General features: G+C 36.6%; 1 protein-coding gene across 1 annotated transcript in view; it reads right to left on the bottom strand.

Annotated features, from left to right (window-relative positions):
• Positions 1–15,028, bottom strand: part of DNAH14 (dynein axonemal heavy chain 14) — a 324,938-nt gene that overhangs the window by 247,858 nt on the left and 62,052 nt on the right. The window contains exons 9-12 of the mRNA XM_065937125.1: positions 9,655–9,996; positions 5,028–5,397; positions 3,052–3,242; positions 227–472 (exon numbers count right to left, since the gene is read on the bottom strand). Of these exons, the coding sequence (XP_065793197.1) occupies positions 227–472; positions 3,052–3,242; positions 5,028–5,397; positions 9,655–9,996 (1,149 nt within the window). The remainder of the gene's footprint in view (positions 1–226; positions 473–3,051; positions 3,243–5,027; positions 5,398–9,654; positions 9,997–15,028) is intronic.

Genomic DNA, 15,028 nt, shown 5'->3' with positions numbered 1-15,028 from the left:
TTTATTTGATGTAAATTTACCTAGTCTGCCCAAACTAAACTTTCTGACATTTCCTGATGAATAATTAGTGCTTCCATAAAAAGTTGTATTTAATATTTAAAATGCTAAATATTCGATCTCTCTTCTATACATGAATGATTTATACATTCAAAAACTTACACAATGCAAAAATTAAAGTGATAAAACTACAGACACTTAAGACATTTCCCTCTGCTGTAATATTTACCTTAATGGGCCCGAGATAGGAAGATCCTTTAACTGTGGCAAGTATGATTTGAGACTCTTCCAGTTGAGCTAATGTATCATCTATAGATGAGATTATTAGGATAGAGTAAGCCTCAGTGTGATGAAGAACTAAATGTAAAGGAGTAGTGTTCCAAAGATCAATAATCCTATACAGCATTTTCTCAAGAGCAGCTTCATTAGTTGCTGAGGTTGATATCTCATTTATTTCATTTTCATACTGAAACATCTAAAACAAAAAATTGTTAATATCCAATGGAGCAAATAATTCCTGATACATTTAAAATGGAAGATTTAAATGAATGTGTTGAAAATCTGACTCCAGTTAGGTTTATATCCTAACCAGAGACTTCACGGTCTAACTTTCATGAAGTAGCCCTTTTCAGTTTTTAATCATTCTATTTCACATTCTTCTTGCTCAGTGAAAATTTCTGACTCAATATTTCTTTCTTCTGATTATAGTCAGTGTAAAAAAAAGTTAACAGCACCTTCTGCACATCTGCAGATAGCATTATTTCTTTCAGCTTTTCTTTTCTCTGCACTAATGCCAACTGCTTGATTATTCTGTGACAAGTTTATACTTTCTATGATAATTCTTGGGATATAATAATCTGAGAGAACATAACTCTAATGGGCACAGCTTTCCATGGCTTCACTTTGACACAGCTCCATGAGGATAAATGTCTCTCAAAATACTTTAATGGAGTATTTACAGACCTTTCCATGTGTACTGACTGCCAATTTCCACTGGACAAAATCTTAATATAAAAAAAAATCTTAATGTAATATCTTCAGATTCAATCACCAGAACAGAGATATTTGGAGAGCTACTCTTCTCTGCATCTTGGAATTAACTAGCTGCCCTTGTTGTTTTTACCCCTGAAAGAAGATTCTACTGCTGTTCCCATATGTCATCCTATTTAATATCTCCATTTATTTCCAGTAGTCATGTGTGGATGTGAGAGTTGGACTATAAAAAAGTTGAGTGCCGAAGAATTGATGCTTTTGAACTGTGGTATTGGAGAAGACTCTTGAGAGTCCCTTGGACTGCAAGGAGATCCAACCAGTCCATCCTAAAGGAGATCAGTCCTGGGTGTTCATTGGAGGGACTGATGTTGAAGCTGAAACTCCAATAGTTTGGCCACCTGATGCAGAGAGCTGACTCATTTGAAAAGACCCTGATGCTGGGAAAGACTGAGGGCAGGAGGAGAAGGGGACAACAGAGGATGAGATGATTGGATGGCATCACTGACACAATGGACATGGGTTTGGGTGGACTCCAGGAATTGGTGATGGACAGGGAGGCCTGGCGTGCTGCGGTTCATGGGGTCGCAAAGAGTCAGACACAACTGAGTGACTGAACTGACTGATTGTTGAAACTGTGCCAGATTTTTGGAATGCTCATTTGGCACTGATTAAATAGTCTGAAACTATCTAGATATTTTGATGAATTAACTCTTGGACCATAGTTCAGTTCGGATACTCTGATAATGATCCAGGGAAGGATGCAACATTTAGATGAGATGAGGAAAGAGAGAGCAAGAGAAGATTCAAAGATTATTTCATCATTTTTGGCTTAAGTAATGAGAAAAGAGTGGAGGTGCCATTAACTGAGATGGCGAGGATAAAGGAAGAGTGGAATTTTGGAGATGGAGAAAGAGAAGCACATTTTTGACATGTTAACTTTGACATATATTTTTAACATATAAGTGGCAGTGGATCTATGAGTTCAGAAGGGCAGCTGACTCTAGGGCTAAAGATATAAATTAATTTTTAAAATAAATTAAAGTTCACTTTTAAAATTCTTGTCTAATTAAATTATTTTCTCCATTTCCTCATTATAGCAAATCATTTAGTAGAAAATTGTAGGCATAAAATACTGTTTTGGTTATATTCAGTTCAGTTCAGTCGCTCAGTCGTGTCCGACTCTTTGCGACCCCATGAATCGCAGCACACCAGGCCTCCCTGTCCATCACCAACTCCCGGAGTTTACTCAAACTCATGCGCATCGAGTTGGTGATGCCATCCATCCATCTCATCCTCTGTCGTCCTCTTCTCCTCCTGCCCCCAATCCCTCCCAGCATCAGGGTCTTTTCCAATGAGTCAACTCTTCACATGAGGTGGCTAAAGTATTGGAGTTTCAGCTTCAGCACCAGTCCTTGGTTATATTAGACCATTGTCAATAGTGGAACGTGAAATATAAGTGAAACTTATTGTAAACTACACATGAAAATAGAACAATTTTAACCATGAAAATCATAGTAAAATTTTATTTTTATCACAAAATCTACAGGTAAATCAAATAGCTGCTAATTGTATATTTTAAATAGAATATCAAGTTACTTGTAGGGCCACCCTAACATGTTCTTAATATATCTTCATTTTATATAAATATTGTAGTTTTGATTGTATTCCTATAAAATTTAGTCTCCACAAGAAGTATCACTGTTAAATAAAAACACTAATTTAATTTCATTTGTTATGCATGAAAACCAGTATTACAGTTTTCGAATCACCTAGTAGTAATGGCATGATAAATGGCTTACACTTATAATATGTACATCATATTTTTTAAACCAAAAAACAAATTTACTATTCAATGTAATACTAGTTTTATCAGTTATTAATTTGTATGAAACCACCATCAATGAAGCATCACCTATCATCTACTAATACATTATACTCCTACTTTTCCTAACATTCCATAAATGTCTTATTTTTCTAATTCCTACTCCTTGTAGATTTACTTGCCTACTTAAATTTGGGCCTTCTGCTATGCCAACTTTATTTCAAACTATTTTAATTTACCTTGAGTGCTAGAAGATTCTCTACTGTACAGTTTTTATCAAGAGACACTGACTTTCCAATAATCTCCTGGAGAGCTTCCCAATGCCTTGGCTTGAGACAGGGGTTTCCTAGTGCTATGATGATTGGCAGCTCTTGTTTAAAATCTATCACTGATTGCTTAAGATGTGTCACCATGTCATTTTTAGGTAGACCTATAAGAAGCAATGGGTCAGCAGCTTTACCATACAGTCCACATTTTCTAAGACAGAAAACAAATTTGCTATTTAATGTAATACTGCTTTATCAGTTATTAATCTGCACTAAAATAATGAAGCTTATTAACATCTCTCTCCCATAAGAATCAAGCACGGATTAAAATAAAGGGAAATAGTTAATCAGGACTAGTGATTAAAACCCCAAACTATCATAACAAGTTATTTTGCAAAGTTTTTATACTAGGGATAGCTAGTTACCACAGGGTTTCCCAGATTTTCCCTGACAAGATAGACATACAGACAGAGAGGTACACACATACAATTCAAAAGACTATTATGGTTTTGGGGCTTCTCAATTCTGCTCATTAAAAGAACATTAAGGGAAAAAACCAGTCACTATCATTTCATAAAGAACATATCTTCACACTGAAATGTTGAAAATGTAGGTAAAAACTTTGCCATAGACCAGAACTGATCTTTCCTCTGGCATTACCAACACACCACGATACAGATTCCTGGGTTGGGAAGATCACCTGGAGGAGACCATGGCAACCCACTTCAGTATTCTTGCCTGGAGAATCGCTATGGACAGAGGAGTCTGGCGCGCTACAGTCCATGGGGTCACAAAGAGTCGGACACGACTGAGCGACTAACCGCAGCACACACAAAGGGTGCAGGATTCAAAACCTGTGCAGCTGAAGGTTCAACCCTTATAGCTTTTGACTCAACTTATAAAAGAGGGAGGAGACAGAGAAATAGCCAAAGTAGGGCACTTGAGAGAACTGAAAACTATACATATTCTTAACCATCCAATTGGTACAGATGAGGCTTATTTTTATAAAGCTATGTTGAATAACAAAGTGTATTTCAAGACTTGATTAGATAAAAAGATGAGAATAAGTTTTCTGCAAGTCTATACAGTGGTGAACAAGATTTTATCTGGGAAACTATGGATAAAAGAAAGTGTTGTCTACTTGTTACTTTATATGTAACTCTCTGAAACAGATATATGACACAATATTGAAAGAGAATGCACAGAATGAGTGTTGTGTTACTCTAACACTCTGGGTGATTTGTCCCCAATTTTTCTCTTTTCTACAGATTCTGTGGTAGTCATATTTCTTATATAATTTAAAAACAAACAAATTAAGGTGTTTTCCTTGAAAGAAAAAAAAACTATAAAGAAAACTATAAAACTATTAAAAAAACTATTAAAAAAAAAACTATAGCTTAAGGTATAACTGAGAGGCGAGATGAATTTAAAAATATAAAAGCATTATCTTGCCAAGTGGAATAAAGCTTTCTATTTGGAAAGGATTTGATTTTACAGAATTGCTTGCACAAGAACAGCATCTCTGTGTTGGCAAGATTTCAGATTTGATGATTAGCAGAAGGAAAACCTATCAAAATGACTCTGGCTGTTTCCCGCATTGTCCAAAGTATACTATCTGCATACACAGTGAGGGTTTGAAGGTTGGTCCTTAACATCAAAACATCTGTGGTGCTAAGAGCCAGAATCAGGGGGAAATGTTTGGGGTTCTACTTAGGGAATCAATTTTTAACTGATATAAAATTGCTATTAATTAATTAAAAATTTTTTTCCAAAGTTTTAATCTCTTTTTTGCTTCAGGAAGTGATTCCTACCTATACTCTTGTACTGTCTTTTCAGTCGTTAATGGTCAGTCCTTGGAACAGGTAAAGTAACAAAGCCAAGGACAATGATCTTGCTGGCCCAGTAGCCATTTTTGTGTAAATTAGAAAAACTTGAGAAAGACATTTTACCTTTTTCTAGTACAAAGATTATTTGCATCCATTTTGAAACATTTCTATATACTGATTCTGTATCAATACTGTCAAGAGTGCTATTCCTCCATTCCCAAAAGAGTGTTCCCCATTCCTCTTGTGCATCCCATAATATTTTCCTTAAGGTTAAGTCATAGTCAATGTCAGCAATCTCTGAAAGTACAATTTGTGCAATCTCTTCCACGTTAAGAAAATGTATTTGAGACTGGGAATCATCGAAACAATCCTGATAGTTTGAATATGTTTTAGCTTTGACAGCTAAACTTGCAGCCTCCTCTGAAAGATTCTGGATCATTTCCATTGCTCTTGACACTGGAGTACTAGCACATAACAAAACAGAATTTCTTATCTAAAAAAATAATAAGACATTTTTAGGAAGGTATAATGTTCTGAACTTAAACATGCTTTATTGACAGCATTTTAATATGCCACCTAAGTGTCAACAAACATTATTTACAATCATTACCTGAAAAGATTGCCTTTAATTTATACTTATTTATGATTATGCTTAATTTTATTTTTTATTACAATAATACCTAAAATTTGTGTACCTTCTGTATGTCAGGTCCTGTGATAAGTAACATTGAGGACCTTATTTACTAAGTTCATACAAGAAATTTGAGAGATAATTTATATTTTCCATGATTTTTCAAGAAGTTCAGAGGTTCCCATCATCTAATGGTAAATGGCAGTTCCAGGGTAGGGCCCTAGGATAGCCTGCACTCCAAACTTACTTCCTTTTTCTGATGATGCTGAACTTGGTATTATTTGAATGATGTTTATCACATGTTACCTTATATTAGTTTTCCCACTGCACAGAAAATTGTGAACATTTGCAACAATAACCTCCAAAGAGGGATATAAGTAAAATTTTGTTCTGATTTCTTACTATATTATAAAATTCTAAAGATTAAGGATAATTTCACTTATTTATTTTTGTATACCTCTTAGAACCTAGTACGATCATATGTAAAAGCTATTGGAAGAAGTAATGAATTTGGATCCTATCACCTTATTCTTTAAAAAAAATCAAACCCATGGAACTGCATGTAGCACTGTGTTATGTGTAGTGTGGTCATCCAACAAGTACTGATAGCAATCATAACACAAAAGCTTAAGCAATTGATAAATAGTAACTGTGATGATGAATAGGGCTTAGAATAATCTATATCAGTGATGCTTATATAATAGATTATAATAAAATTTTCTTTAGGCTTTTCCTGAAATTTTCTATTCATTAATATTTATTTATGTTTGTAAATGAACTATCTTTGGAGGGAGGGAATACTTGGAGAAATAATCTTAGTTGCTTAGATGGAAGTAAAGTTTTGTCAACTCTATCAGCAGTTCTAATTGAGATCTTCACAGAATGGTATCAGTCACTAAGTATACCAATAAAATAATTTAAAAGTTAATGTAATTGCATCAATCAGAAGATGGAATAAATATGCCCCACCCTGTCTTTCCCAATGAATACATCAATAAATCCTGGACAGAACACATGGAGGGAGCAGGGAGGTGAGAAACCTGAAAATAAATTGTAGAAGGCAGGTTGGGGAAGAAGATGGTAACTTGAAATGCCACCAAATTAGCAGTTAGTTTATCATTTTCTCCCTGACCTAAGCTCAATGTATTAGAAACCTGGGAGGATTTTTCAGGAGGCAACAACAGTGAGAGCTCCAGGAGAACTTACTAGTTCTGACTTGAGGAGCAAGAAAGCTTCTGACAAGGATTCTTTGACCAAACTTAAGTCAGGCTCCTGGTGGCTCAGATGGTAAAGCATCTGTCTACAATGTGGGAGACCTGGGTTCAATCTCTGGGTCGGGAAGATCCCTTGGAGAAGGAAATGGCAACTGCCCCTCCCACCCCCACCCCCCCATCCAGTACTATTGCCTGGAAAATTCCAAGGCAGAAGGAGCCTGGTAGGCTCCATGGGGTCACAAAGAGTCGGACACGACTGAGCGATTTCACTTTCTTTTCTTTCTGACTGACTACTAACTGGGTTGTAACTTTTAGGCTCATTTGTGCACTTCCTTATAAAATTAAGTTTTAGTAAGAACCCTGCTAAGTCAGTTTAACCAGAATTCCCACCCTCAATGTCTGCTCATCCTAGACAACAGATCATTTCCCCTATTGCAATCATACTGAATAAAAATATGATTTTACCACTTTGACTACTGTTCAACTCTGGGTTTTCTTTGACATCTCCTAATGCTCAGAGTATGGAAATCCTCTCTTTCTCTCTCTTTTTCTTTTTTCTCACAACCCAGTCCTCAAACAATTTTAAGGTGATGGCAATGGAAGCCTCAGGAGCTGAAACTCTGAGGGAAGAGAACTTTACTTTCCGTCTTGGGAATGTGTGGCTCTAAGGAGGGTACACCCTGTTGATTTTTTTCAGTGTGCTCTACTACTTTGCCCCAGATGTGGGTGCAGTTATGGAAGTTGACAGAGTACGGTAACAAGTCCAAGTTTTCTACCCAGAGGACTGAAAAAAGTGCAGAGAATCTGGAAAATAAGGAGAAGACTGTAAACAGAAAGGACGTCTGGCAAGTAACTACATCAAGTTGTTAATGAACTCCTGGGCTCAGTTGAGCTGCACACATATAGATCCGATCCTCTCCAGCACATCAAAGACTCTGAGATTAAACTAACATGCCACTACCCAGAATAATTCTGACTACTGGATGGCACACACATGGTCTCAACAGCACTTTAGAGACATGGATAATGGAAATAACAATGGAAAGAAACCCACAGCCCAAAGAAAGTGGGTTGGAACTTGGGACCTGTATCTGACTAGGTCAACAGTTTTCTAAAACAAAAATACCAACATGGCATTTAGGTAAGACACAGAACTTTAGAGCATAATATTTAATCCAAAATTACTCCATATACAAAAAATCAGGAAAACCTCAACTCACATGGGAAAAAATAATCAACAGACACCAATGTCTAGATGACATAGATGTTAGAATTATCTGACAAAGAATATAAAGCAGGTTTTATAACAATGCTGCACAGAAACAATGTATATTCTTGAAGCCACCTGGAAAATAGAAAGTCTTAGCAAAGAAAAATAAAAAAGATATAAAGAAAAATCAAATGAAAATTTTAGAACTGAGAAACACAATAAACAAAAGTAGAAGTTCATTGGATTTGACTCAATAATAGCATGAAGATGATAGAAGAAAGAATCAGTGAACCTAAAGATAGAGGCTTACTCTAGCTGAGACCCTCCCCAAGGGTTGCCCTTGACCAAAAAGACACACAAGATTAAACCCGCTCTATAGCTCCATCATGGATGTGTAAAGAACCAGCCCTCTTGTCTTCATTCAGGATAACTCTGCAGAGCCATTCCAATAGAGATTCCCCTGGTGGCTCAGGTGGTAAAGCAACTGCCTGCAATGCGGGAGATCTAGGTTCAATCCCTGGACTGGGAAGATCCCCTGGAGGAGGGCATGGCAACCCACTCCAGTGTTCTTGCCTGGAGAATCCCCATGGACAGAGGAGCCTGGTGGACTTACAAAGAGTCAGACACAACTGAGCGACTAAGCATACAGCATAGGATCCTATGAAACCTATATGGCAATGACACTAGAATTTAATTTTTCCTTCTATCCAACCTTGATTACCTCAAGCCCTCACATTGTTGCCAGAAGCACTTTCCAATGATCCTACTGTAACACAGATATTCCAACTCAGTGTCCAACCTAGTACACTTAACATATAAATTGGGTGAACTAGAAACCTTGGTACACGTGCATATGAAATTTCTAGTAATATTTTAAAGATTCCAATTGAATGCATTCAAGTACTCTCATATGCCTATTTTTTCACCTTTATTATATTTGTGTGAAGCCAGTATAGATTCTGCATAGATGTAGAAAATTTTTAAAGTAACCAATTGTATAATACATAACATTGTGCCTAATACATATTAGGTACCAAAATATACTGAATAAATATGATAATAGTAACTTGTAATGGTGGTGGGGATAGAGGGGAGTGGAGAGAAGCAAGGATTCTGGAGCCCTAGCCCTCACTGCGTGATCTTAAACAAGTTACTTAACCTCTTTAAAACTGAGGTGTTTGTTTATTTTCATGCAGAAAAAGGATAAAGCACCTAGCATGATTATTGACGCTTAGTTAAAGCTCAATAAATGTTAGGTGTTTATTGTATAGTTTGCTCCTCATAAGTGAGTGAAGCTGGAACTATTATCTTTTGGCCTAGCCTAAGGCCCAAAAAGTATCCAGGGGTTTTTAGTCCTTTTTACGTCATGGGCCAACTTTAGCAGTCTGTTGAAGCCTATGGAAAAAAATCACCACTTTACTGTTGCTTGCCTACATTAACTCAAAGTTGGAGAAAATGCTAAATTTCAGTTAGAGGTTAGTAAGAATAAACACATAATTTCACTTCTCATTCAAATTCACAAATCAAAATTATGTCTGTGGATTCCAGGTTAAGAATACTTGGACTAAATTATTTACTTAAGATTCTACAGAAAGGAAATACCTATATGTTAGGCTTACATAATGAGAAACAAAGAAATATGTTGAGAAACAAAGCCTATATGATAGGCTTACATAATGAGAAACAAAAACTTACTTTGGCCTTTAAATTACTAACTTCAATACGTAGACCAGTGATGTATGATTCCAAATTGTCTCTGAATTTAGAAATAGCAGCATCTTTATTTGTTTCACTTAACTTCACAGAAGTTTTTAGTTGACCAAACTTGATAAGAAGGATTTTATAAATGGCAATTTGCTCTTCTGAAACATGGATCTGGTAATACCTTACAACAGAATACAGTTGAGCAACTATTGTGTACTCTTTTTCTAACTTAGATATTTTTGAAGAAATTGCATCCAAAAAAGTAAAATATTCCAAAAATTCTTGTATTTCAGTGGGAGTATATTCCAGCTTCTGCAAGGATGAGTCTATAACCTGAAATCATTAACAAATCAATTACAATTATATAATGCTTTTTCATTATTTTAGAAAAGTAGTTACTCAATATCTCTCACTAACTTATATAATTAAAAAAAAAAAGACATCACCTAGACATTATTCTAAGTATTGCTTAAATACCAGAGCATTAACAAGATCAAATCCTTTCTACTGTTAACAGAAGGAACTTGAATGTAACTTGCACATAAAATAAATGCTACTAAAACATAAAGACGGTTTCTCTGGTGATTCAGATGGTAAAGAGTCTGCCAGCAATGCAGGAAACCCAGGTTTGATCCCTGGGTCGGGATGATCCTCTGGAGAAGGGAATGGCAAACCACCCTAGTATTCTTGTGTGGTATTCTTTTGTCCAGTATTCCCATGGACAGAAGAGCATGGCAGGCTATAGCTCATGGGGTTGCAAAAATCAGACATGACTGAGCAACTAAGCATGCATATATATGAGACATAAAGAAATACTATTATGAATAAATTTGTTCTAAGAAGTAAACGCAGTAGTAGTAAAAAGTTTATGACTGAAATGTGAACGGTGCATAATAATTGCTCCCATTTTCTTGAGCATTTATATGTTATGTTCTTCATGTACACGATCTCATTTTGTTATGATAGCATGTTTATTCAGTCAGTTCAGTACAATCATTCAGTTGTGTCCGACTCTTTGTGATCCCATGAACTGCAGCATGCCAGGCCTCCCTGTCCATCATCAACTCCTGGAGTTTACTGAAACTCCAATGTCCACTGAGTCGGTGATGCTATCCAACCATCTCATCCTCTGTCATCCCCTTCTCCTCCTGCCTTCAGTCATTCCCAGCATCAGGGTCTTTTCAAATGAGTCAGTTTTTCACATCAGGTAGCCAAAGTATTGGAGCTTCAGCTTCAACATCAATCTATTCAATGAATATTCAGGACTGATTTCCTTTAGGATGGACTGGTTGGATCTCCTTACTGTCCAAGGGACTCTCAAGAGTCTTCTCCAAAACCACAGTTCAAAAGCATCAATTCTTCGTCGCTCAACTTTTTTTATAGTCCAACTCTCACATCCATAAACGACTACTGGAAAAAACCATAGCTTTGACTAGACAGATCTTTGTTGGCAAAGGAATGTCTCTGCTTTTTAATATGCTGTCTAGGTTGGTCAAAACTTTTCTTCTAAGGAGCCAGCATCTTTTAATTTCATGGCTGCAGTCACCATCTGCAGTGATTTTGGAGCCCCCCAAAATAAAGTCTCTCACTGTTTCCATTGTTTCCCCATCTATTTGCCATGAAGTGATGGCACCAGATGCCATGATGCTAGTATTCTGAATGTTGAGCTTTAAGCCAACTTTTCACTCTCCTCTTTCACTTTCATCAAGAGGCTCTTTAGTTCTTTGCTTTCTGCCATAAGGGTGGTGTCATCTGCATATCTGAGTTTACTGAAATTTCTCCCCGCAATATTGATTCCAGCTTGTGCTTCATCCAGCCCAGCATTTCGCATGATATACTCTGCATATAAGTTAAATAAGTAGGGTGATAACATATAGCCTTGACATATTCCTTTCCCAATTTGGAACCAGTCGGTTGCTCCATGTCCAGTTCTAATTTTTGCTTCTTGACCTGCATACAAATTTCTCAAGAGGCAGGTAAGGAGTTCTGGTAGTCCCATCTCTTTCAGAATTTTCCATAGTTTGTTGTGATCCACACAGTCAAAGGCTTTGGCATAGTCAATAAAGCAGAAATAGATGTTTTTCTGGAACTCTCTTGCATTGTCAATGATCCAGCGGATGTTGGCAATTTGATCTCTGGTTCCTTTGCCTTTTCTAAATCCAGCTTGAACATCTGGAAGTTCATGGTTCACGTACTGTTGAAGTCTGGCTTGGAGAATTTTGAGCATTACTTTACTAGCGTGTGAGATGAGTGCAATTGTGTGGTAGTTTGAGCATTCTTTGGCATTGCCTTTCTTTGGGATTGGAATGAAAACTGACCTTTTCCAGTCCTGTGGCCACTGCCAAGTTTTTCAAATTTGCTGGCATATTGAGTGCAGCACTTTTACAGCATCATCTTTTAGGATTTGAAATAGCTCAATTGGAATTCCATCAAGTCTACTAGTTTTGTTCATAGTGATACTTCCTAAGGCCCATTTGAATTCACATTCCAGGATGTCTCACCCTAGCTGAGTGATCACACCATCATGATTATCTGGGTCGTGAAGATGTCTTTTGTATAGTTCTGTATATTCTTGCCACCTCTTCTTAATCTCTTCTGCTCCTGTTAGGTCCATCCCATTTCTGTCCTTTATTGAGCTCATCTTTGCATGAAATGTTCCCTTGGTATCTCTAATTTTTTTGAAGAGATCTCTAGTCTTTCCCATTCTATTGTTTTTCTCTATTTCTTTGCATTGATTGCTGAGGAAGGCTTTCTTATGTCTCCTTGCTATTCTTTGGAACTCTATATTCAGATGGATATATCTTTTGTTTTCTCCTTTGCCTTCCACGTTTCTTCTATTCATAGCTATTTGTAAGGCCTCCTCAGACAACCATTTTGCCTTTTTGCATTTCTTTTCCTTGGGGATGATCTTGATCCCTGTCTCCTGTACAGTGTCATGAACTTCCATCCATAGTTCTTCAGGGACTCTCCCTTATCAGAGCTAATCCTTTAAATCTGTTTGTCACTTCCACTGTATGATCATAAGAGATTGGATCTAGGTCATACCTGAATGGTCTAGTGGTTTTCACTACTTTCTTCAATTTTAAGAAATTTAAGAAAGCATGTTTACTACTTGAGTGCTATTTTCTCTAGTCTGCAAAGAGGGAAACTGAGTTTCAGAAGGATTAATAAGCCTAAGATATGAAATTTAGAGAGTTACAGAGCTATGATTCAAACCCAAATCAGAGTCCAAATCCTGTTTGTATCCATTATAAGTATATGCAATCATTACAAATATATGCACAAATGTATGTGTGTGCTATAGGGTTCTTAGTTGCTCAGTCATGTCCAACTCTTTGCAACCCCATGAACTTTTGCTTGCCAGGCTCCTCTGTTCATGGAGATTCTCCAAGCAAGAATAATGAAGTGGGTTGCCATGCCCTCCCCCAGGGGATCCTCTCAACCCAGGGATCGAACCTGTGTATCCCAAACGCAAGTGGATTCTTTAGCATCTGAGCCACCAGGGCAGCCCAAATATATGTGTATATATAACATTCACACCTTTTATAAGTACATGTATATAATTCCATTAGATTTTCAAAATAATTAAATTCCTATACTTAAATTATAATTTTACCATAGTTTCCCTCATGTTTCAAGGGCTCTTGATGAGTACTCATAATTCTGTAATCAATATCAGTTTAATTTTCCAGCTCACAGCCTTGAATTGCCTGTGTATGTTTCTAATTTTTTAAATACTTTATTCTACTTGACTATACGCTCATGCAAAAACTGCAATAAAAAAAGTTTATAAAATAAAAATACCTATTACTTCACCACCCAGAGATAATTATGCTAACCAAGCAGAAATTTTACTGTGGTGTATGGGTATATGTGAGTGTACATGCACATATGTGAACCTGCTCTTAAATATACATTTTTATCACAAGGTTAGTATGAACTGACTTTAAAGTCAGAGAGACCTGTGTTTGAATCCTAGCTCCCATATTTACTAACTGCATGAACCAAAGTAGCTTTACTTTAATAAACTTGGTGTCCTCATTACAGTTTTGAGAATCAAATAAAATAATTTATTAATGGGTTTAAAATGATGCCTGCTGAATTTGACTTAAACTGATCACAATAGATGACTGAGTAAATACAACTATCCTGACTCCAACCACAAACCCCAATTAAATTCCAGGAAAATATTTTAAAATAAACTCATATCTCAAAGAAAACAGATAATTACATTTTTGTAGAATAGAGTAGTAGAAAGACATGAAATATTCCCAAACTTCCTTTTTGTCACTAGGAGTACATTCAGTTAAGGATGGTAAAAGAAAAGAAAATTACAGACCAATTTCAAATACGAGCATAAAGGCAAAAATTTAAAAATAATGTAGCAATATAGCTATGTGCACGTGCACACTGCTAAGGTATATCTATCAATTTAGATATGAAATTAAACTTAGAAAGTCAATTAATGTAATTAACCACATTAAAAGGTTAAAGGAAAACAGCTGCATGATTATCACAAGAGATAAACAGAATAAGGATTTGATACAGTTAACTTATGATTAAAAAACACATATCAAGAACTCTTATGCAAATAAGGGAATTTCCTTAACTATATAAATGGAAGTTACTTCCCTTTATAAAAACACACCTGGGGGCATGCAGAAGCCAGAAAGAAGAGAAATAAACAGAACATTCAGAACAGCTTCCTAAAAATATATATAGCTCAGAAACAACTTTCTGGAACTAATAACAATGATTCTTCTAACTGTAAAAGTAACTCACATATGTTCACTATGTGCCAGAAAGGGTAAAAGAGCTTTGCAACCATTAATTTCCTTAATTCTCACGACTTCTCTAGGTCAGTTACAAATATTATCCCCGATTTACAGACACCAATGCTTAAGTACAGAGAGGATAAGGACAGAAACTTGGTTGTTGTTCAGTTGTGTCCAACTCTTCGTGACCCCATGGACTGGAGTGCACCAGGCTCCTCTGTCCTGCACTATCTCCTGGAGTTTGCTCAAATTCATGTCCACTGAGTTGGTGATGTTATCTAACCATGTCATCCTCTGCCGCCCTCTTCGCCTCTTGCCCTCAGTCTTTCCCAGCATCAGGGTCTTTTCCAATGAGTTAGCTCTTAACATCCAGTGGCCAAAGTATTGGAGCTTCAGCAGTCCTTCCAGTGAATATTTGGGGTTGATTTCCTTCAGGAATTATGGGCTTCATGGGTGGCTCAGTGGTAAAAAATCCACCTGCCAATGGAGGAGATCCAGGTTTGATCCCTGGGTTGGGAAGCTCCCCTGGAGAAAGAAATGGCAACCTACTCCAGTATTCTTGCCTGGGATATCTCATGGACAAAAGAGCC

The sequence above is a fragment of the Muntiacus reevesi genome, chromosome 5 (genome assembly GCF_963930625.1).
Source record: "Muntiacus reevesi chromosome 5, mMunRee1.1, whole genome shotgun sequence".
NCBI classification, from domain to species: domain Eukaryota; kingdom Metazoa; phylum Chordata; class Mammalia; order Artiodactyla; family Cervidae; genus Muntiacus; species Muntiacus reevesi.
The sequence above is the reverse complement of the archived record's forward strand: the minus strand, read 5'-3'. Positions and strand labels throughout refer to the sequence as shown.